Below are 22,059 nucleotides of genomic sequence, written 5' to 3' on the forward strand. Positions count from 1 at the left end.
AAATCCAACGATTCGAAACTTATAGTAGTTCATGTTCAGATGTTGTTATGGTTGTTTATTTCAAATTTCTTTTTAAAGACTAAGCTTAAAAAGATAGAATCACCCAATAGGAAGCTTAAGCATGAACAATTTCATTTATAGTTATTGTGCTCCTGGTTTTGAAAACAATATAATGAAATGAGGATGAAGATGAAGATGAAGATGAAGATGGCTTCTCTCTTTTGATCACACGTCCAGAACCTAAATGTATTCGAACTTCGCTTTGCACACAATGGTTACCATACAACATATAAGACATCCCCTCCATTTCACTTCCACTCTTTCCCCCGCCTTATCATTCAAAACGACGTCCCTTAATTTGCCGTTCTCCCCTGATCGTACCCATAGTAAGACAAATACCATCGAACGAACTTCTTCAGCCCGGATTGTAAATCGGTTCTTGGTTTATACCCGAACTCCACCTGGGCAGAACTTATATTCGCGTGGGTGAACGGAACGTCGCCATTTCCAGGCATGTCCACTATCTTCTTCTTCGCCTTCGTCTTCAAATGCTCTTCCAGAATGCTCACAAGCGCCGGCACCGTCACTGGCGACGTATTCCCCAAATTGAAGATCCGATACGGCGCCTGTCCCCTCTTTTTCCCGCCCGATCCGGTGCTTTTACCAGATGTGTCGAGCGAACCCAAACACCCCTTCACAATATCGTCAATGTAGGTAAAATCCCTGGCCAAATCCTCCTTATTCTTCCCACGGTAAACCGTAATCGGTTTCCCCTGAAGAATATTCCTAGTAAACATAAAATACGCCATGTCGGGTCTACCCCATGGACCGTACACGGTGAAGAATCTCAACCCGGTGATGGACAAGCCGTAGATATGATTGTAAGTGTGGGTAATTTCCTCACCGGCTTTTTTCGTTGCCGCGTAGAGACTCGCCGGTTGGTCGGTCCGGTCCAATTCGGAGAACGGGACCTTCTCGTTCAGGCCGTAGACCGAGCTGGAAGAGGCCCAAACAATGGCCGGTTGGGGATCTGCGGATTTACAAGCTTCGAGAAGCGTGACCAGGCCTGCAATGTTACTGTGCACATAGGAATGCGGATTCTCCATTGCGTATCTGACGCCAGCTTGGGCCGCTAAATGCATCACGTGCGTGAAAGCAACAATGTCGAAAAGCTTATCGAGCAAACGGGCGTCGTTAACATCACCCTCAACGACGAACACACCGTGACGATTAACAAGCGCCTTGCGAGCCTTTTTGAGCGAAGGGTCGTAGTAATTATTAAAATTGTCAAGCCCAACGACGCCGTCTCCACGTCGTTTGAGCGCTAAAGAAACGTGGGTGCCGACGAAACCGGAAGCTCCAGTGACGAGTACAGACATACCGCCGGAGCGGTGGATCTCGGCGGAGGTGCGGACTTGTTTCTCCCATTGGCGGCCGCCCCATGAGGCGGAGATATGGCGGGTACCGGAATGGACGAAGCTCTGGAAGCTGAGGTAGGAGACGGTGAGCGCGATTAGGAAAAGAGCCCATAAGAACATGGTGCTGGTGGAAGCGAAAAAGCGGTAGAACTGGCGGTTGATTCCGTAGCTTCTCTGTTCGATTTTGAATTTACCAGGGGTGGAGGGAAACAGCTCCTCATCCAATGTCGGCATTTTTTCTTTTAAAAAATTATGTTTGGGCAATCCAATAGAGAAGGATGAAATGGGAATGGTAGAGGGAGAGAGAAATGGTGGAAAAATAAAGGGAAAGGGGGGAAATGGTGGGACTGCTAATTAAGGGAGGGTGTAAGAAAGGGTTATTTATAGCGGTTGGACCATATGGAGCATTCCGCGTGAACGCCTTGAGACCCTTGACGATTAGACATATTTAAAATTCATTGTTTCTTTTTTTAATCCATTAGGAATGGAGATCCAAGCGTTAGCATTGGATAGAGAGTTATAGAAATTAGAATGGAATTTAGGGGTAATAAGATTATTGGAAAGGGGAATATACACGTGGAAGACAGGGATTGATTTAACAAATAAAATCGAGTTCTACGCAAAATTGTGAGAAGAAGGTGATGATACTAAATGAAACTCAAAAACAGGGAAGTAATGGAGGTGGTGGTAGCCGTTGCTGTTGTGAGGCTAAGTACGAAACTGTTGGAAGACAGAGGAGAGGAACAAAATGAGATGAGCGATGAAGAGTAAGAGCGAAGAAACGATGAGAAAAACGCCCAGCTTCCACCACTTGGCCTGAAGAGTTCCCAGGAAGCCTCTTTTGCAGGACACGCAGTTGTAGCACAAGTTTCCTCTGTCATTGTCCCATAAATCACAGTCGCTGTCGTATGGGTTTGACGGCCTTGCTTCTCTTTCCCTTCTTCTCCAGAACGTTGCGTTTACATACTCCATTTTGCAGATCGTTGCCGGTGTGCAGCACCCAGACTAACACGCACACACATTGTTAGCTACCATCTTACTTGTGTTTATATCAGGAAAGGGCAGGAAGGAAAATTTACCTCAATGGAGGACAGCTTGTGGAGACTAAAATCATAAGACTTAAGCATCAAGGTTCGTGACACCAAATCATCACAAGCCCCCGTATCATAAATACAAGACTTGATATCCTCCCAATGCGCGTTGTCAAACACCTTCAATCTCAGCCACTTAGGGGACGCGGCCACGGACCGGGTCTCCATCGAATACGCACCCACAAGCGCCAGCCCAATTATGAATATCAGCATCAACGGCAGCATTACAACCAAAAGCCCTAAAACAGGGAACCGAGGCCTCAACAAAACCACGCCATTACTTATCAAAAACAAGACTATGAGCCCAATGCCAATCCCCAGCTGGAAACTGGGCAGCTTCAGAATGGTCTCACAATCCGAGTCTCTGACGTAAAATATCCACACAATAAACCCCAAAACCGGGATCGAAAGTAACAGCGTCATTGTAGCCAACAGCCTGTCCAAATTGTTAATCTGAAGAAATGGGTTGGTTTTCTTGGGCGGAGCATCGCCGGCTTCTTTGTCTTTGGTGGGCTTGGTCTCCTCTACCGGCAGTACTGGGGCAGCTTCTTCTGCAACAACGATTGCATTGTTGTTGTCGTTCTCTGCCATTTGGTGAGTGAGTGATTGAGAGAGAATGGAAATGGTGTAGATAATTACAGAAGAAAGGTGGTGTTTTATATATGTTGATGTGATTGATGTATGGTAAGTTTCCGGTTGTGTTATAACAAACAAGTCAAAGAGCGGACACGTCTGAGTAATAAATTGGAAGGTTTTGAGGAGAAAAATAAGGGTGGGTTAGTTAGAGAGGATGAGAAATAGTAGGAGCAAGGTTTGAAAGCATTTAATGATTACATAAATCTTATTCCTCGAGACATTGTCTCAAATTTTGACCAACTCTGGTCTCCATAAATTTGGGATCTGCGGTAGAGCCTGAAATGTAAATAGGTGGTGGGCTATAATACAAGCAAGCAAGGCCCAAGGCCCAACACCAGTGCCATTCCGTGCCAAGCTTGCAAGTTTTGATCAAGACTTGTATTTATTGGTTTGAGGAAAGGATGGGGGTTGATATTTTCAAATAGTGCAGCGAAGACTGCAACTCCCCCAAGAAATTTGACTGTAAACCCATGAAAGAGGAAGTCAATTTCACGGGTCGTCTACATCTGTCATTTTGTGGAATTGGAGAAGGTCGTTTTGTGGATTTGTAGCATCTCCTTTTGGTTTCACATGATTCCATTTCAAATCCCTCCCTCTGCCTTTGCTTTCTTATCTCAAAAACTGTTCCTTCACTTTTCAAAAATATCTACTTGAATCATGTTCCTACCTACTTTCTTGTTTCTTTTTTCCTTTTAAGGTTGTAACCCTTTTCTTTTAAGTATTATACCCAACTTTCTAATGTCCATACTAATTTATTTAGTTTCAACTATGATATGATATATTGCTTCTAAAAACTAATTAAAATTGGAGAAAAATAACTTAGATGTATGAGTTGTACAAGTGAGTTGCTTTTATATCCAAAATGTAGTTGAGGACATAAAATTTTAGGACATACATACAACCGTTTTAAAGATAGACATGACATTTTTGGTGTATAATTTGTTTCTTTATCCAAAAATCAATAACTAGTCTAAAAAAAAATCCCAAAAGATATATTTTATTCTCCTATATTTTTCTTTTAATTCTATACTTTAAATTTATAGGGTTGGGATTTGATGTATGAATGTAGTAAAGATCCTGATGTTAGAATTTAGATTAGAAAGTTTGATAATAAAAGTAAGCAAATTTAGAGAGTTCATCCTTTAAATAAGTGTGTGAATGAATGACCAAAAACAAATAGAATTTGAAAAATGAAGTGCAGAATTCTCAAAAACAATTAAAAGGTGAAAAGCTTTCCGTTTGGGAATTGGATTTGGAATTGGAGAGCCGCGTGAGGAACAGCCTGCCTAGAAGCTACATCGGAAGATCCCCGGTTTTAATCAAATTTGTAATAACAGCCGTCGCTTTTGAACTTTCAACCTGACATCACCACCGTCAACATTTCGTCCCCTAAACGCGCCTTCTCAAAACGCTATAAAACCAATCCACACCCATTCCCAAACACAAACACGCATCCTTTTACTTCCCATCCCCTCCCTTTCCTCTCTGTTTTACTGAATCATTTGGGCGTTGGTTCGCAACCATGGTGCGGTTTAGCAATAATCTGGTTGGGATTCTCAATTTCATAGTCTTTTTGCTCTCTATTCCAATCATCGCCGGTGGGATATGGCTCAGCCGACAGGGGACCTCCGACTGTGAGAAATTTCTCGACACGCCGGTTATCGTCATCGGAGTTTTCCTTCTATTGGTCTCTCTCGCGGGTTTCATCGGCGCCTGCTGCCGTGTCACATGGCTTCTCTGGATCTATCTCTTTGTCATGTTCATCCTCATCGTCCTTCTCTTCGTCTTCACCATCTTTGCCTTCGCCGTCACCAACAAAGGCGCCGGCCAAGTCCTGTCCAACAGAGGCTACAAGGAGTACAGGCTGGGCGATTACTCCAACTGGCTGCAGAATCGCGTCAACAACAACAAAAACTGGAACAAAATCAGGAGCTGCTTGGTGGACGGCAAGGTGTGTACCGAATTCAACGATAAATTCGCCCGTGATACCGTCGATGAGTTATACCGAGAGCACTTATCGTCGATTCAGGTAAATTTCAATTTGGATCTCCGATGTAATGGAGAAACCCCCTTCCCCCCCCAAATTTCGAATTGATGGTAAGAGTAACTAAAATTTGTCTGGTTGATTGGGTGCAGTCTGGTTGTTGCAAGCCGGCAGATGAGTGCAATTTCGTGTTCGTGAGGCCAACAGAGTGGACAGTGGGCAGTACCAATTCTACGAATCCAGATTGTGGGCTATGGAATAACGAACCTAAGACGCTGTGCTTCAATTGTTCGTCCTGCAAGGCTGGGGTATTGGACAATTTGAAGAGGAACTGGAAGAAAGTGGCGATTATTAATATTGTTGTGCTGGTGTTTCTCATCATCGTTTACTCCATTGGATGTTGCGCCTTCAGGAACAACAAGGAGGAGAATCATTATCCCAGATGGAAATGAAGTCGTTAGTTGATTTTGTATGTCAGTCTTGGATTTTGGTTTTGCCTTTTGCCTTCTGCCTTCTGCCTTGCTTCAGCGGTGTAGGCGTATATTAACTTCCATTATTTAGCTGTTTTATGACTGTTATTGCCCAGTAGTATTATTTGCTGTGATATATGAATAAACTCTACATTCGTGAATTTCGATTCTTTTAAGAAATTAATAATTGGTTTTGATTACTGATTTTGTGTGTTCATTATGGTTGAGAAGTTGATAGCGTAGTGGCGTGCTTGAAACTATTCTCATCTTTGTTTAATCTCACTTTTTGACAATTTTATTTTTTTTAATGGACTTTCTGTTCTACAAGCATGACTATTTATTTATTTATTTATTTTAATTAATGGACTTCCTTTGTTCAACAAGTAGGACAATAATTTATAGGGTCCGCGTTGTTGTTCCCTCGTCACTGTCTGAATTTAATAATTCATAGCAAAAATGTGGTTGTCAATGTTTTTGTGTTCGGGATTCAGATGCCCAACTTCCATTCCCTCTCTTGTTTCAATATTTTAATTTGTTTATATAGGATAATGAAAAATAGTAATAAATTCAACTATATTTTTTATAAATAAAAATAATAAAAAAAAGAAAAAGAATATAACTTGTGTTGTCCAGGTGTCCATATGTGAAGAAATTTGTTGCATGATTTTACACCGCCATGCCTCTTCCAATATTCCACTTGGCATTTGGACAATGACTTCAAACTCATCCATTTCATCTATTACGGAAATAGTTCGCTCAAGAACAAAAATCAAAACTATGATCCATTAATCCATTGAATGAGGTGTGGTGTGGTGTTTTCTCTCCCTTCTGCCACATCCATAACTCTTCCATCCTTCTATTTTGTTTTTGCCTTTCTCTACCAATCCTTTTAAAAGCTAAGGAGAACGAGAAAGTCAAAGAAATACAATATTTACTAGCAGTGGGCTTGACTCGTTACATGCAAACCAACTTGGGCTCAAACTTGGAAGCCTCGAACTGAACTAAGAAGATGCCCATTGGTCGTCCATTGGTCTCAAAGTGACCGAAGATTGGATATGGCCCAGCCCAAATTATCCTGGGGTTGTTGAATTTTAATATATTATTATTTAGCTAATTTTAATCGAAATTAATAAAATACAACGAAATATGCTTATACTATTGAAATATGAAATCCACATTAATATTATTTAATACGCTTCCTCACTATTTTATTGACACGGTGTACCAAACATGACCGCCAAAATTAAAGGTGGGCCCTATAGTCATAGATCCTACCCATATTATATTTAAGAAAAAAAGAAGGTTTTGCAGTATAATATGTTTAAAGAGATTTTCAATAAATGATTTAAAATTTAATAATAAATAAATAAATAAAAAGGGCAGAAAGGGTAGCCGGTAGGTGTCACGTCGGAGACACGTAGGAAGGAGTTGGATTGGAGTTGCCCATGTGTATCATGTTCCAAGTCACTGACATGTCAGAACCTCCGTTCATCAACACCTACACGTACTTCCAAAATCCAATCCAACCTTGTGATCGACAAGACCATATGTGGAGAAAATTAAACGCGTAATGCCAACTCAGACAGCACAGAATATTCTGGAATCTATTTCCTTATATTAAAAAAAAAAATCACATGAATTCCAACCCATTCTCCTTCATTCCAATCGGTCAAAAATTTCAAACTTTATCACATTTGATCGTGTCATCTGATTCACCAAACAGCAGGGGCTGTTCTAGATCGTTCTTGCACTCATTCTTTTCAATCTCATCTTCTATATCTATTCCTCCTTCAATGCCTTCAACGTCTTTAGCCTTCCCCCATAATACAATGTATAATCCAATTATAACAGCAATAGCACCTATTACGCTGCACCCACAATTTAAATTTACCAAAGATTTTAAAGGTTTGATCAAATGGGGAGTATTAAAAGTTGTGCAGTTTTTGTTCTTACCTCCCACTGTACAGCTCTTCGTGCAGAAACAGAGAGGAAATGAAGGTCGTAATGACTGTGCACAGAGGGTTGAATAGGGATGTGAAAAGAGGGCCTCTTCGAGACACACACCATGCTTGAACCAAAAAGGACAATGCCGAGGATATTCCCTAATGAACAATCAAATTTGGGGGTTGGGGTTTAAATAACAGGGGAATTTTCAAGATTTGAGATTCAATGTGTTTTGTTACACTTACGGCGTATAAACAAGAGCCGAATTCCAATGGAGAAGGAAGGTTCCAGACTTTTGAGCTGTCGTCAACCAGTAGTGTAAAGATGGCTGCTTGGAACATGGCGAGGAACAACATCCATGTTGAAGAAATTATATGGTCGGGACAGTGCCTTGAAATTGGGACCTGTACATTAAATTTGGCTAACAATCAATATTTTTTTTTTGTTGTTTTCAATTGTTTTGAGAAATTTGGGGTTTAAAATTAAGATTTTGACGAACCAGCATGATGATCCAGAATGACCAAAAGCAACTGCCTACGAAGAGAAGCACGCAGCCGATAAGCCACGTGTCCCCTTCGGCTCTGTTTCCAACTCCGACTCCGACACCAAGCATTTCAAAAACGCCAAGACTTTTAGGTAACATGTCTGTGTTTAATAATTTTGGGCCTTTTATCAAAGCCATTGCAGCTGCTCCAGTGACGCATACCACCGTTCCTAGTACTTTTGCAACACTTCTCCAGCTTCTTGATTTAAGTTTCTCCAACCTGAAGCAATTCAATTTTAGACACCTAATCTTGAAAAAAAAACAAACCAAATGGAAGTATAGCTTCGGTTGAAAGTTGGGATTCACATACCCTACAGTGAGAGCCATAACGAAAGTGATAGCAGGTATCAAATTAACGATGGCACTCGCCGCCGACGACGAGGATAAGTAAAGGCCTTCAAAATAGGCATTTTGGTTGCCCGTTACTCTGGGGAATGAGAAAAATATCAACAAAAAAGAAATGGGTTTGGCAAAGATGAGAATGAAATGACATACCCAATAAGAGAAGTCACAAAAATGAGAGAAAGGCCTCTGAATCCGATGGAAAGGCTGCGCCCACTTTTCCTGCAAAACTGCAACTGGGTTAACAAAAAACCCAACTTGGAATAAGGGTGTGAAGTATAACTAAAATACCTTGCAGAGATAAAAGCAGCAGGGGCCATGGCTATAGTGGAAATGGCATTTCTATAAACAACAAAGACTCTAGGGCTCATCCCATGGACCAAAGCGGCTCTGCTGAAGATGGCAAGCGCAGAGTAAATACACTGCAATCCCAGCATAGCCAATGCAGGCTTGTAATCCTCAAAGCGCCCCATCTTCTAATTCTTTCAACCCTCCTCTGCTTTTCTCTCAACGAGGGGCTGATGAATATAAAGGCGAAGTCGACCAAGTTGAAAATAAGAAATTATAAAGGGATTGGTACGAAATGAGTTGTCGTGTTGTGCTGAATGAGTAAGGAGATAGAGATAAATGAAAGAGTTTTGTAATGGTCACCAATTTTATAATTTAGTTCAAATGGTTGGACCAACTTCGACTCTTTACGGTATGATATTGTCCACTTTGAATATAAGCCTCCATTGTTTTGTTGGGGTGTGCTTCGGCCGTACCAAACTATATTCATAGCTTTGGCATAAAAAGCTCATTTTTTTTTTTTTTTTTGTTGAGGTATGATTATTGAGAGATGAGGATGGAATTTGCTTTATTTTATTACTATTTAGGATTTGCCAGATATATCATTCATGAATATCGCCTCTTTTTTCATTATCTTATATTAAGCGTATTTTCTAAAATATTAGGTGGCTAAAGATTTGCTTTATTTATTTTTATTTTTATCTTTTAGTTCCATAAATGTGTGGTGGAGGACTCTATGATCTATATCTAAATTATTTTATATTTTTAATGCAATTATTTTGAGGATACAATCCACGAATTTTTTAATAAAATAAGTTTGGATTATATGGTTTATTTTTTGTTTTAATTATTTCGAGTGTTTGAATGGTTCTAGTTTTTTAGTTATTAAATTTCCTTTTATAAAAAAAAAAAATATATTTATAAAGTTTTATTAAACGAAACTAATAATTTTCTTTTCAAATCACACGATTAAATTTGTCATTTATTTTAAATGTTTTCTAATTAAAAAAAGCACTAATACGCAAATGTTATGAAGGGGGAAAAGGTTAGTATGCAGAAAGAAATAAAAAATTTATATGGCGGCCGACAAACCAGGTGGAGTAGGTTGCGTTTGAACTTCTAGCACAGTCGGCCCGCCGCGGCGGATAAAGAGAGAATAAAAATGGGAATAAAATTCCAAAACTAAAAAGAAAAGTCCCTCTCTATGTTTCTTTGCAAAAATAAATAAGTATGTCACCATCATTTACCATAAATAAATTTGTTATAAGGCTAAATAATTTGTGGTGTTCTGTAAACGTGTTGTTCATTCATGATTTCCCATTATTCAATAAATAATATCCTCTAATTTTTGGGGGGTTTCGATGCTTACCTCTAGTAACAGCCACCGCGTGCGACACCGGAGCTGGCGGATTGATCATTGGGGCTTTCATTTCGAGTAGCGGAGGAGATGGGTTTTTGAGTGAAGCTGAAGAAATGAAGTAAACTGAGGGCAGTCGGGTTCGAAATTGAAGAACTGGAAAAGAAACCCGGAAACGACTGTAGTGTGGTTTAGATAAGGAAACGAGAGCCATGGATCATAAGATTACTTCGAAGCGCCGAAGGGTGTTTCTCCGTGGACTTCAATTTGGCACAAACACGTATCTATAGGACACTCGTAGAGCGACAGAGTGGGGTTCAGAGCTTAACCACGAAAGACCGGGTCTAAATTGTGGGCCCATATACTACCAGAGTAAGCCCATGCTGGAGCTTACGAGATCAAACACTGGCCCATCTCAATAGCTCGGCCCAATTCTTATATGTATATTTTTGTTTTTTTTTTTGGATGGCCTTTTATAATGTTGCTCTGGAATTATTTAAATTATTGGAGATTTGTGGGTTCTGCCAGCACAGCCTAAGATCCCAAATTATTGGAAACCACAACTCTTTTACTTTAAATTATCCGGTCGTTGAGCGTGGACTTGACAGTCTCTTTGGGTGTGACTTAAAACGCTGTTTGGTCTCAATAATTATTTAAATTATTTTTTTAATTTCTCTTTCATTATTTAATGCGTGGTGACTTCTTAGTTAGTAGACAAATATTGGTGGCAAAATTGATTATTTAATTTAGAATTGTAGGTTATATGCGTAGAATTGCCCATTATCATTTAATTTTTAGTTTTTAAAATATAATTAATTGGTGGGGTAAGAAAAAAAAAACAAAGTAAATTGTTGTACGAGGGTAGGGGTACGGTGCCACCTTTTTTAGTTCGAGCTGAGGCTGGGGCTGAAAAACAAGCTAAAAATAGGAGCAGTGCTTTGAGCCTCAATTTAATTTAAATAAATGCATGGTGGAAATTATTTGCATATAATGTGCTTACAATCCATGTCAGCAATTGGCCTAACCTCCTAATAAATCAGCCTTTTTTTCAAAAAAAAAAAAATCACTTTATATTTTAATGTGACTAACAATTTCAATGGTAGAAGTTGAAAAGTCGAGACTCATTAATTAATGTTGCGTTTGAATTTTCTTTACACACCAAAGATAATCAAGAAGAAGAATAGAAAGTCCAACTTTCCAATCAATTCATTGATGTAAAGATATTAGGTTTGGATTTGATGATCGTATAGTTTCAAAGTTTGGTCGATACATGTTTATTGTATAGAGATGTGATTGTGTTTGACATTATGTTTGTGAGCGCGGGGGAGGGTGGATGGTGGTTTGGAGTTGGGGTTCTATGAATGTGACAAATTTATAAGTGAATGAATGAATAACTATAGGTTATATTTTGATAATAATAATATATAATGAACAAACTTCTACTGCCCAACAACTGTGGATTCAATTATTTATGCGCGTGGAACAAAATGCTTGGTTCTAATAATAAAAAGCTCTTACGTGGTTAATTCCAAATTAAATGAATTCTCATTTCAATTTCAATCACCAATTTTTATGTGCTTTAATAAATAAAATAATAACTCTCTACAAAATTAGACGGATTTCTACATCTATATGTTATTATACGCCCTACCATCTCTCCTCTTTATTAATCTTTTATTCCACCCACATTGGGATGCAACACCTATATTTATTCCCCGTATAATTTTTTGTTTATTGAAGGTATAATTTAGATAAACCTATAGTATAGTACCATAAATCTCCAGCAACCTTAATTAGTCTTGTTCGTGGTATTGTATACCAATATTTTCAATCCATGTACAACCTATTTTATTTATTAACTTAAAATTTAATTATATATGATTATTTGAAGTCATCATAATATTACTACTTATATATATATAATTTTTTTGTGTCTTATATATCTAGATTGAGGGTATTGTCTTAGTCCTTCCTATTACACTTTAGTTCGTCATTAAATGTTATTAAGCAAGAAAAAAATAAAGAATGAATGATTGAGGCAGAAAAACAATGTTGCACGTGTGAAAAGATTTATTTTTTTATTTTTTAATTTAAAAAAATTATGGTGTTAGGGTTAGAGTTAGGTGGCGTAGGTGAGTGAGGTAGGTCACGAGCCACGCCTAACACTACGGGCCAAAAGCTATTATTCTCCGACGAAAACCGACCATTTACCACGCTATCCCCAATCACAATCGCCGCCCTCTCCATATAAGGGAGCGGCAAGTGTGGTGTGACTATATATAATATATTTTATTTATTTTTTAAGCCACAAGGATATTCTCAACCATTCATCTTCATTTTAATCCAAATTATTACCTCTCTAATTCAAGTCAAAGGAACAAACCATTATTTCACACTTTATGATTCTTTTATATTTGAAATAATGGAAACTTATTCGAACGTGTCTACTAGAGAGTAATTTTTACCTTTTCATAAGTTATGTTTTGTTATTTTCTTCCACGAACGTAGGGTCTTACCTTTAGTTGCCTCATTTATATATGGTTCATCTCATCCGTCCAATGTTCCCTCCCCCACATCATAACAGTTTTTCCATATATGTTATAATCTTAGAATAATAATGGAACTTATTGCTTAGGTCGTTGCAGTGGCTATGGGTGGTTCTTAAGAAGTAATTCTAATCAGCTTTCATAAACAATCCAAACCGCCTAAAAGCAACCCCTACTGCCCCAACCATATTAAGCATTAAATTTTTAGGAGTATTATGGCATCACTACAGCTGTGCCACTCTACGGGTTTGGACAGGAGGAGCGCGTATGCTACTTAAACTACATCATATCCATACCCATAACATGTATGTATGTATGTATGTATGCATGCATGCGTGTAGGAAGAGAAATGGGAGTAGTAATGCAGGTACTTGGTCGGGTCAACTTCTGTTGCAAATCGCCGATTTGGTTTGTTCATAGCATTTATAAAGGGAGCCCACTGGGGAGCTGGACCAACAATTTTTGTTTTCTTTATATATATATATATATACGCACACTTAGTCTGATCAAAGCGAGGGCGAGGGCGAGGGCGAGGGCGCTTTGGGACAATTTGGAGGAGCAAGTGGAAGATCTTCCTTTCCCTACAACAACATCAGAAGATTCATAGTTTCAGGCCTTTTCCGTTCTTTCTTTGAAATCTTCCTTTCCCTAAGGGGTAGAAAAAGACACCTAACTACACCAACTGAGTTCATTTGGGATTTACAGAAATGGTTGCTCCATTATCATCTTGGCCATGGGACAACTTTGGCATCTTCAAGGTATTTTTGGAGGTTAAATTTGATGAAACCATGGAATTTTAGTATTGGTAGATGAATTTGTTTGTATTTTGAATGTATGGTGCAGTATTTGCTATATGGGCCATTGCTTGCAAATGGGTTATACTCATTACATGTAGAGGGGAACATCACAAACAATTGGTGCCTCCATATTCTTTTTCTCTGTTTACTCAGAGTAGGAGTTCATATAGCTTGGAGCTCTTACAGCACCATGCTTTTCTTGACGAGAAACCGCAGAATTCTCCAACAAGGAATTGATTTCAAGCAGATTGATATGGAATGGGAATGGTATGGAATTGCTTTTGTTTTCAATTAGTTCATATGGGGTTGGGGAAAAAAGCTTAAAGATTCAAACTTTTTTTCAGGGATAACTTCTTATTACTTCAAGCTCTAATGGGTTCCTTGATGGTGTACTTGTTTCCTTCTCTTGGATATCTACCGCTTTGGAACGCAAAAGGGTTAATTGCAGTTCTGATACTCCATGTGGGAGTTGCAGAGCCTTTGTTTTACGTGTTGCATAGATACTTCCACACTAAACACTATCTTTTTACTCATTACCATTCTCTTCATCATTCTTCTCCAGTCCCTCAGTCCTTCACAGGTGACCCAACACTCGACAAACTTAAATCCCTTTTGGTTTATTTTCATTTCTCGTCATGAATCTCTCAAAGTTTTGTCTTTTGTGTTTTGTTTTTTCAATAAAGCTGGAAATGGGACAGTTCTGGAACATCTTGCATTAAGTATGGTAATTGGAGCGCCAATTGTTGGAACATGTCTTCTGGGGTATGGATCAACGGCCATGATCTTCTGCTACGTTTTGATATTTGACTTTCTCAGATGCTTAGGGCTTTCCAACGTTGAAATTGTCCCACATCGGCTGTATGAAGCAATTCCAGTTTTTAAATATCTGCTCTATAATCCAACGTAAGTAACTCACCGTTCTTCACCCATTATCGATGGAATTAAATGCCTTTGTGGATTCTTGACACATCTGGCTCTTCGTGTTGCATAAATCGCTTGAATAAGGTTCCAAAACAACATAAAAAGAAAAAAAGAAGATTTTTTTTTTTTGTTTTTTGTTTCTTGTTGCTGTTTTTACCAGTGGTTAAAGCTGAAAGGCGATTGATTGGCGTTTATGGACATTTTTAAGGTACCATACACTTCACCGCACAGAGAAGAGAGCCAATTTCTGCCTCTTCATGCCTCTGTTTGATGCCATCGGAAACACAGTTGATGAGAAGTCATGGGAATTACATAAAGAGATAAGCTCAAATGCAGGTCCGTTTCCCTTTCTCTGTCTTTTGCTATCGATGTTTGATATTTGTGGATATTAATTGCGTAACTAAATGGGGGGTTTTGGGGTTTTCAATGCGCGTTTTTGTTTCGCTTTACTATCCGATTCAATCCTCATTATTAATGGGTGGTTACAACCTCTCATTAAGTGCTTAACCTCATAAAGATGCGCCTTCTCACGACAACGCATTCAAAAAGCTTCTTATATTCAAGATTTTTGGATGAGAAAGCATTTATTGTGTTGCCAAAATCTACTATTCACCAAAACTAATATCTAACTCTCTACACGTTCTTCAACTTTAAAACTTAGGGGCTGTATTTTTGATGTAATGAGGGGCTTAATGACAATAATGAATGCAGGAAAAAACGGGAAGGTGCCTGATTTTGTGTTTCTAGCCCATGTGGTGGATGTTTGTTCATCAATGCATTCGCCATTTGTATCAAGATTCTTTGCTTCACACCCCTATGTTACAAGGTTGTTCTTGCTTCCAGCATGGCCCACTACGTTCATAGTGATGCTTGTGATGTGGGCAAGGTCCAAAACCTTCCTTTACAGTTTCTACAACCTTAGGAATTCGCTTCACCAGACATGGGTGGTTCCAAGATTTGGATTTCAGGTCATTTGTTTAATAATCTCCAAGTTTGGATTTTTAATCTCTGGGTTATATGAATGTTAATAAATTTGGTGTTTGGCAGTATTTCTTGCCATTTGCAAAAGATGGCATCAACAAGCACATAGAAGATGCAATTCTGAGAGCTGACAAGTTGGGGGTTAAGGTCATCAGCCTTGCTGCACTTAATAAGGTAGGGGTAGGAGGCTGCGACTTTATTTCTTTTGTCAAAAAGTTTAATGTAACTCTCATCATCTCTGAATAGGGTTGGTGACGGAAATTAATGACTTTCAGTCGGTTTAATCTTCGTATCCGTTTGTGTAATGTTCGAAGCCTACCGCTAGCAAATATTGTCTTTTTGGGGATTTCCCTTCCAGCTTCTCTTCAAGATTTTTAAAACGGGTCTCTTGGGGAGAAGTTTCTCACTCTTATTAAGATTGTTTCGTTTTCCTCCTCAATCGATGTAGGATTTCATAATCCACCCTTCTGTGGTCCAGCTTTCTCACTGGCACTTGTTTCTTTCCCCAACCGATGTGGGATCTCACAATCCACCCTCCTTCAAGACCCAGTGTCCTCATTGACACACGTTCCCTTCTCCAACCGAGGTAGGATCTCATAATTCACCTCCCTTCAAGGCCCAGATCTTCGTTGGCACTCGTTCTCTTCTCCAATCGATGTCGGATCTCACAATCCACTCCCCTTCGGGGCCCAGCATCCTCGCTGACACTCATTCCCTTCTCGAATCGATGTAGGACCCCCCCAACCACCACCCTTTAGGGCCCAGTGTCTTCGGTTGGGGAAGAGAACGAAACATTCTTTATAAAGGCGTGGAAACCTCTTCCTAGTTGATGTGTTTTAAAAACGTTAGGGGAAACTTGGAAGGAAAAGCCATAGAGGACAATATCATCTAGCGGTGGACTTGGGACGTTAGAATTTGAGGCGTTTAAGAGTGGCTTTGTTTTAGTTATTTACCTCATATATAATTAATACTTTAAAGATTTAAGATTTGGCAAGATCCAAGAGGGATGGGTAAGGAAACATAGAGTGAAATAAAAGAAATATGATTGAGTGATGGGTCTGAAATAATGTATTTGGGGTTTTGTGGACAGAATGAAGCTCTAAATGGTGGGGGCACACTTTTTGTAGACAAACATCCAAATCTTAGGGTAAGAGTTGTTCATGGGAATACCCTAACAGCTGCTGTCATTCTCCATGAAGTTCCAAAGGATGTCAAGGAAGTGTTTCTAAGTGGAGCCACTTCCAAGCTTGGAAGAGCCATCGCCCTCTACCTCTGTCGAAGGAAGGTTCGAGTCCTTGTAAGTTTCTCTCACGCTGCATTAACAAATTAATACAAAAACTGTATTAGATGCTTTGTTTTTCAACATTTCCCCCTCCCCCCTGTAGATGCTTACACTTTCCAAGGAAAGATTTGAGAAAATTCAGAAAGAAGCCCCTGTGGATTGTCAAAACTACTTGGTTCAGGTGACCAAGTACCAAGCTGCCCGCAGTTGCAAGGTAACTAACATTAATTCAAAAAAAACAACAACTTGCTAATTAAGATATGGTTGATGTTGATCTGTTGTCAAACTCCATCAGACTTGGATCGTTGGGAAATGGATCACTCCAAGAGAGCAGAGTTGGGCCCCAACTGGAACTCACTTCCATCAATTTGTAGTCCCTCCCATCTTGGCTTTCAGAAGAGACTGCACCTATGGCGACCTCGCCGCCATGCGCTTGCCTGACGACGTCCAAGGCCTTGGCAACTGCGAGGTATCAGTTTATATCATTTGGTTTGTTAAGATACCATATTAAATTATAACAACTTACCAAGGTGGTTGTGTGTTTGTTTGTTTGTTTGGGCAGTATACGATGAGCCGAGGAGTGGTGCATGCGTGTCATGCGGGCGGTGTGGTGCACTATTTGGAAGGATGGACTCACCATGAGGTTGGGGCTTTGGACGTCGACAGAATCGACCTTGTCTGGGAAGCCGCTATAAAACATGGCCTAAAACCAGTCTCATCCAATTAACCGCATTTTTTTGTGTATTACAATTGTTTGGGATTTTACATTACGAATTAAACAAATGTGGTGTAGTTCTTTGTCTTATTATGTTTTATATGATGAATAAAAAATTAAAAGGAAAAAAAAAACGAAATTCTCTCACAATAATTAACCTTATAGGCGTGAAAGTGGGCCTTCGAGCCCACTGAATGGTATGTTACGTGGCCCAAATTGATTTTATCTTATTCCTACGTGTCAAACTCTCGGATCCTCCAATATTCGTGGCGCACCCCTGTTCTAGCACGTGTATCATCGTCCCTCAAAACCCAACCGCTAAACCACAATCTAGCACCATTTCGACTCTGTTTCTGGGTGTTGGGCAAAAAAGAACAAGAGAAAATTAAAGGGATGGCGAAGGAAATGTTGCATGTTGAGAGTGGCGGCGGGAATGTGAAGAAGAGAATGATGAAGAGGAGGAGGAAGAAGAAAAACATTCACAAAGTGATCGATTATCTGTTATCTGATTGCAACTTATTTGCTCCTCTAATTTCTCCTTCACCCTTCAATTCTTATCGCGCACCCAGGAAAGGTTCATCCTTCATCTCAGATATCGAAATTAGGGAACGCCCAAAAGATCACCGGAGTTTTCTGAAGAAGATGGTGGATTATTTGAAATCCGATTGCTACATGTATGCTTCTCTCGTCGCACCACAATCCTTCAGAGGTACTTTAACTCCTTCTTTATACACAGCGATTGTGTGTGTGTGTTTGATGAGTGCACTACAAATACAGGGCGTGCTGGGTATGTAAAAAGGGTAGTAACTACGGAAGTGTCGGCGAGAAGATTAATTCTCAGAGGTGACGAAGTTATGAGTGAATCCGCTGCGAACATGACTAAAGAGAGGAGAATTTGCAGCACTGATTTAATGGAAGCGGAGGTTGTTGTGGATCAACAAAATGCGACAACAAAGGAGCCACCTTTCTCACTTCACGTGCCTGCCACTCGATGCTCTGTTCGCCATCAAAACACGCCTCGGCCTACTCGTATGGCTTCATAATGGACCCTCTCCCCTGTATTTGATAACATGTTTCATTTTGACTCTAATAATAGGTCTATAAAGTGTTGAATATATAGTTTTGAGGTTTAATTATGAATGGCATGATACATGGAGGGTTTTGTTTTTTGGCGTGTCAGAAATTGAGGCTTCATGTACCATTACTGGCACCCAACTCTGTTAAAGAAGAGGCGCAAATCACGGGCTGTCATTACCTTCTATCTTCTTCTACTAATCTTCCTCTATACATATTCTAAAAAAATTAACATTTTTTTTGGGGGGATATAGGGTTTGGTGGTGGGACATGAACTCCATGTGCTTGCATGTGCCGTGTCTCTCTCTAAATGCCCCACCATTGCCCTGCTTTAACCACATAAATTCTTCTGTTTCTCATGCTTCCCTCTTCATTTCTCTCTCAATTTTACACTTTTCATCACTTTTTCTCAGGTATGTTCATTTTCTTCATTCTTTTTTCCTTTTTTTTTTTTAATTTTTTTTTTCTTTTTATGCACAACCCATGAATTAAATTCTCTCGGGATTTATCTTTGATTCAATCTCCGGCCAACAATTCATGGTTTTGTCTGTTTGTAATATATATGCATGTTGCAATATCAGAATGCGCAATCCCAGTTGTTTAAAACGAGAATTCTTGAAGAAATGGATGATGGGTCTTGAAATATACACAACCTCCAACAAAAACATGACGGTCACCCAGAGAAAAAACGCCATAAAATTATCCGCAGATATAGCCTTGGCCTCCTCCAGAAACTGCGCCACTCGGTGGAGCCAAGCGCTCATCGCCGCCACGTCCGTTGACGACGGAAGCCGCCTCGTGGCCGATGTCCTTCTGGGCCGGACTACTAACCCCAAAATTACGCGAATTATGTGGAGTAGTGTGAAGATTGTGAAAAGAAGCCGCCGCGTGCAGCGGATGAGAAGAAAATGTAAGAAGCCGGCGGCGGAGTTGATTGCGAAAACGTTGGCGCGGAAAAGAAGGAAAGTTCTTCGGGGATTGGTTCCGGGAGGTGAATTTATGGATGAAATTTCATTGATAGAAGAAACCCTAGACTACATATCCGCGCTTCAAGCTCAAGTGGATGTAATGCGATGCCTTGCAACTGCATACATACCATCATCATCATGAATACCCAAACATAATTATAATCAAACCCCCCTTCTTTTGCACATATATGTAGAGCTAAATTTGAGGTTAATCTTAGTGAATAGTTTGGGATCATTTTGTGAGTTTTATGTACAAATAAATGTTTATGTAAGTTAAGACAAATATGAATTTGTTTGAAGCATGTATTTGTGTATTGAATGTGGCGGAGCATTTAGTTAGGGAAGAAGGCCAAATCCAAAGCCGGTAAGTGTTCATGCATGTTGGAAAATGAGTGTAGTTTCTTCAACATTATTATTATTATTTTTTTTTTTTTGTTTTTTTTGGAGGCTTGGCATAATGTTTTTGTTCATAAATGCTCAATCTTGGAGTTTGATCCATGTCTAGTTTGAATCTGGGTTTTATAGAGCGATATTTGGGAAATAGTTATCAACTTCGGGACCTTTTGAGTAAAGGGTTAGAGTCAATTAGGTCAAATGTAATGTTGTGTGTTGCTAAAATGGTTGTCTTATAACTGACATACAAGAAAAAACATTAGTCTTTATATAGGTAAAGAATGTGTCATGGAATTTTTTACCATTTTTTTTTGTGACACATATATTAAAGACATTGAAAAGAAATACGGTATAGTGTGTGAGATCCCACGTGATTAGAGAGGGGAACGAGTGCCAACAAAGACGCGAGACCCAACGTTGATTTTAGAAAATAATAATTATAATATTCTGTGGTTTTAGTATCGGATAAGAAAATGAAACAAAGATATACACGCTCCATGGCCCATGTTTTGTCCCAAACATGATGGACCAGTCGTCATTTAATGGGCCATTAACAAGACCTTAGGCCCATGTTCGATTTCTAATGAAATGGGCCTATACATAATACTAATTTTGATTAGGTTCAACCGTACTTTTCCAAAAATTTCATGCTTGATAATTATTAAGAAATAGGGAAATGCTAATAATATTATAATATTATTAACTAACTTTATATTTAATTTTTTTTTACTTAGTTATATTTACAGGCCGTATTTAAAAAATTAATAATACATAAACAGTGGTGTTATGTCACTTCATATAAATGCCGAAATAGAATAGAACCAAAAAAATGTGGAAATGTCTCTATTATTGGGAGCACACTAAACTATTTTATATGGTTTTGGACTTTACACCACCACATAAATTACCTTGTATTTTTTTATAAAATAAATAAAAAAGAAATTCGATGGTTAATTAATAATATATATATATATATATACACACGATATAATGATTGAGATTCATGCTTCGTTATCATAATCTTAAATAAATTAAAAGAGATTTTGACATAATGAGCGAATTTTTTAAGTCACATGAATGTAATGATGAACTAGACGACACCTTTAACTAAACCTTTCTCCAAAAGTCGAGAGAGGGTTAATAATAATTAACACAAACCCTTTTCTTAATTTTTTTTTTTTTTTTTTTTTCTGAAGATGAAAAGGGAATTGTAAAGTAATTAAGATTTAAAAAGGAAGAAATAGTTAAGAGTATAATGATGGGATGATGCCCACATTCCTTTTTTTGAAGAAAAGAAAGGTACACACATCAATCATGCATGTCTGCAATTACTTTTAACGAAGATATAAGTTGTCCCTAGAAAGAAGCATGCTTTGGTTATTATGAAAATTTATAATGAAGGGGGTGTGGCCCTTGGACAGCTCTTGCAAGCAAAGCTACCAATGCTGCTTTTTTGATGCATACCTATAACCCTCTATGGTTTAGATTTAAAGGACATTGGTTGGTATAAGCTTTATAAATGGTTTTATCCCACAGGCCCTTTCCATATATATATATATGCTTCTTTAGTGGTCGCCATGTGTTTACCATATTCATATCTTTTCTATGCAATATAATATGTCCAAACACGCCCTTTCCATCTGTCAAATCCCCTCCTCATCCATTTATCTATTTCATTGCCTTTTTTTAATTTTATTATTTTACCCCTTTCAGATATATAATTTCTTTTTACGTGGTACGGACCATGTTTGTTTACTGTGTCAGAGACAGGGAAGAAAATGGGTTATATATGGGGTTTGTGCAGCGCAGCACAAGAGCTGAACTTCCTCTCTCACCTCACCTTGCTTACAACTTCTGATTATTACTCCAAATGGAAGCCAATGGGAATTTGAGTAGCGCTTCTGCTGCACATCCTGAGACAATGGACGTGCTTTCACGAGCTTGGTGCAATTTTGCTGTTCAAACTCTTAACCCTGAGCTGCAGCCTGATAAATCTCTTGCTCTTATAGACACCCCCATCAAAGATCTTGATGTCACCCTAACTTCAGATCCTTTTCCGGTGAGAAAATTCAAACGAACCCATTTCTTGTTTTTATTTTTATTTTTACGAAGAGGAAGATGGAAGTAATTAATGGGGTTTCTTAATAGATGCAGAAAGTGGAGAAACCTCTAAAGATGGAAGCAGAGTCCATACCACCGTGGAAATCAAATGATATGAAGGTAACCAAATTGCTTGTGGTTTGGTTTCATTTTATTAAATACACAGAGATTCTTAACTTTTTTTTTTTTTTTTTTTTTTTTTTTTTAG

General features: G+C 38.8%; 8 protein-coding genes across 14 annotated transcripts in view; 5 read left to right on the plus strand and 3 right to left on the minus strand.

The window, feature by feature from the left end:
- Positions 1-109: 109 nt before the first annotated feature.
- Positions 110-1,763, minus strand: LOC111495400 (UDP-glucuronate 4-epimerase 1-like). The gene has a single exon (XM_023145428.1). The coding sequence runs from the start codon at positions 1,650-1,652 to the stop codon at positions 354-356; it is 1,299 nt and encodes a 432-aa protein (XP_023001196.1). The 5' UTR covers positions 1,653-1,763; the 3' UTR covers positions 110-353.
- A 111-nt stretch (positions 1,764-1,874) lies between these two features.
- On the minus strand, positions 1,875-3,298 carry LOC111495409 (tetraspanin-15). The gene is made up of 2 exons (XM_023145440.1): positions 2,498-3,298; positions 1,875-2,423 (listed from the first exon to the last, which is right to left on the minus strand). Exons 1-2 carry the CDS (start codon positions 3,098-3,100, stop codon positions 2,127-2,129), a joined length of 900 nt encoding a protein of 299 aa, XP_023001208.1. The 5' UTR covers positions 3,101-3,298; the 3' UTR covers positions 1,875-2,126.
- A 1,277-nt stretch (positions 3,299-4,575) lies between these two features.
- On the plus strand, positions 4,576-5,768 carry LOC111500133 (tetraspanin-8). The gene is made up of 2 exons (XM_023151810.1): positions 4,576-5,174; positions 5,282-5,768. Exons 1-2 carry the CDS (start codon positions 4,668-4,670, stop codon positions 5,579-5,581), a joined length of 807 nt encoding a protein of 268 aa, XP_023007578.1. The 5' UTR covers positions 4,576-4,667; the 3' UTR covers positions 5,582-5,768.
- A 1,156-nt stretch (positions 5,769-6,924) lies between these two features.
- On the minus strand, positions 6,925-10,102 carry LOC111472057 (WAT1-related protein At4g30420). 4 transcript variants are annotated; one of them, XM_023117771.1, is made up of 8 exons: positions 8,721-8,999; positions 8,583-8,651; positions 8,398-8,514; positions 8,043-8,307; positions 7,789-7,947; positions 7,553-7,701; positions 7,274-7,467; positions 6,925-7,229 (listed from the first exon to the last, which is right to left on the minus strand). In XM_023117771.1, the coding sequence occupies exons 1-7, from the start codon at positions 8,900-8,902 to the stop codon at positions 7,278-7,280; spliced, it is 1,131 nt and encodes a 376-aa protein (XP_022973539.1). In that variant the 5' UTR covers positions 8,903-8,999; the 3' UTR covers positions 6,925-7,229; positions 7,274-7,277. The 4 variants fall into 4 exon arrangements, with proteins under 4 accessions (XP_022973539.1, XP_022973545.1, XP_022973535.1 ...); XM_023117777.1 differs by having other exon boundaries at positions 7,271-7,467; XM_023117767.1 differs by lacking the exon at positions 6,925-7,229 and adding an exon at positions 10,087-10,102 and having other exon boundaries at positions 7,235-7,467; positions 8,721-8,947.
- Positions 10,103-13,123: 3,021 nt separating this feature from the next.
- Positions 13,124-17,432, plus strand: LOC111467999 (protein ECERIFERUM 3-like). Its single transcript, XM_023113095.1, has 11 exons — positions 13,124-13,378; positions 13,464-13,684; positions 13,762-13,997; positions 14,101-14,320; positions 14,547-14,674; positions 15,050-15,306; positions 15,386-15,493; positions 16,410-16,616; positions 16,705-16,815; positions 16,897-17,070; positions 17,164-17,432. The coding sequence occupies exons 1-11, from the start codon at positions 13,328-13,330 to the stop codon at positions 17,326-17,328; spliced, it is 1,878 nt and encodes a 625-aa protein (XP_022968863.1). The 5' UTR covers positions 13,124-13,327; the 3' UTR covers positions 17,329-17,432.
- A 109-nt stretch (positions 17,433-17,541) lies between these two features.
- LOC111468025 lies at positions 17,542-18,456 on the plus strand. The gene is made up of 2 exons (XM_023113100.1): positions 17,542-18,025; positions 18,094-18,456. Exons 1-2 carry the CDS (start codon positions 17,710-17,712, stop codon positions 18,357-18,359), a joined length of 582 nt encoding a protein of 193 aa, XP_022968868.1. The 5' UTR covers positions 17,542-17,709; the 3' UTR covers positions 18,360-18,456.
- Positions 18,457-18,532: 76 nt separating this feature from the next.
- Positions 18,533-19,684, plus strand: LOC111468009 (transcription factor IBH1-like 1). The gene is made up of 2 exons (XM_023113099.1): positions 18,533-18,803; positions 18,972-19,684. Exons 1-2 carry the CDS (start codon positions 18,661-18,663, stop codon positions 19,498-19,500), a joined length of 672 nt encoding a protein of 223 aa, XP_022968867.1. The 5' UTR covers positions 18,533-18,660; the 3' UTR covers positions 19,501-19,684.
- A 1,591-nt stretch (positions 19,685-21,275) lies between these two features.
- Positions 21,276-22,059, plus strand: part of LOC111499067 (VAN3-binding protein-like) — a 3,378-nt gene continuing 2,594 nt past the window's right edge. The window contains exons 1-2 of one of the 4 annotated variants that reach the window (XM_023150528.1): positions 21,276-21,810; positions 21,906-21,971. In XM_023150528.1, coding sequence (XP_023006296.1) covers positions 21,622-21,810; positions 21,906-21,971 — 255 coding nt within the window. In that variant the 5' untranslated portion in view covers positions 21,276-21,621. Of the gene's footprint in view, positions 21,811-21,899; positions 21,972-22,059 lie in introns of all 4 variants that reach the window. The other 3 variants (XM_023150519.1, XM_023150545.1, XM_023150536.1) reach the window with 3 other exon arrangements.

This window comes from Cucurbita maxima, unplaced genomic scaffold, assembly GCF_002738345.1.
Source record: "Cucurbita maxima cultivar Rimu unplaced genomic scaffold, Cmax_1.0 Cma_Scf00002, whole genome shotgun sequence".
NCBI classification, from domain to species: domain Eukaryota; kingdom Viridiplantae; phylum Streptophyta; class Magnoliopsida; order Cucurbitales; family Cucurbitaceae; genus Cucurbita; species Cucurbita maxima.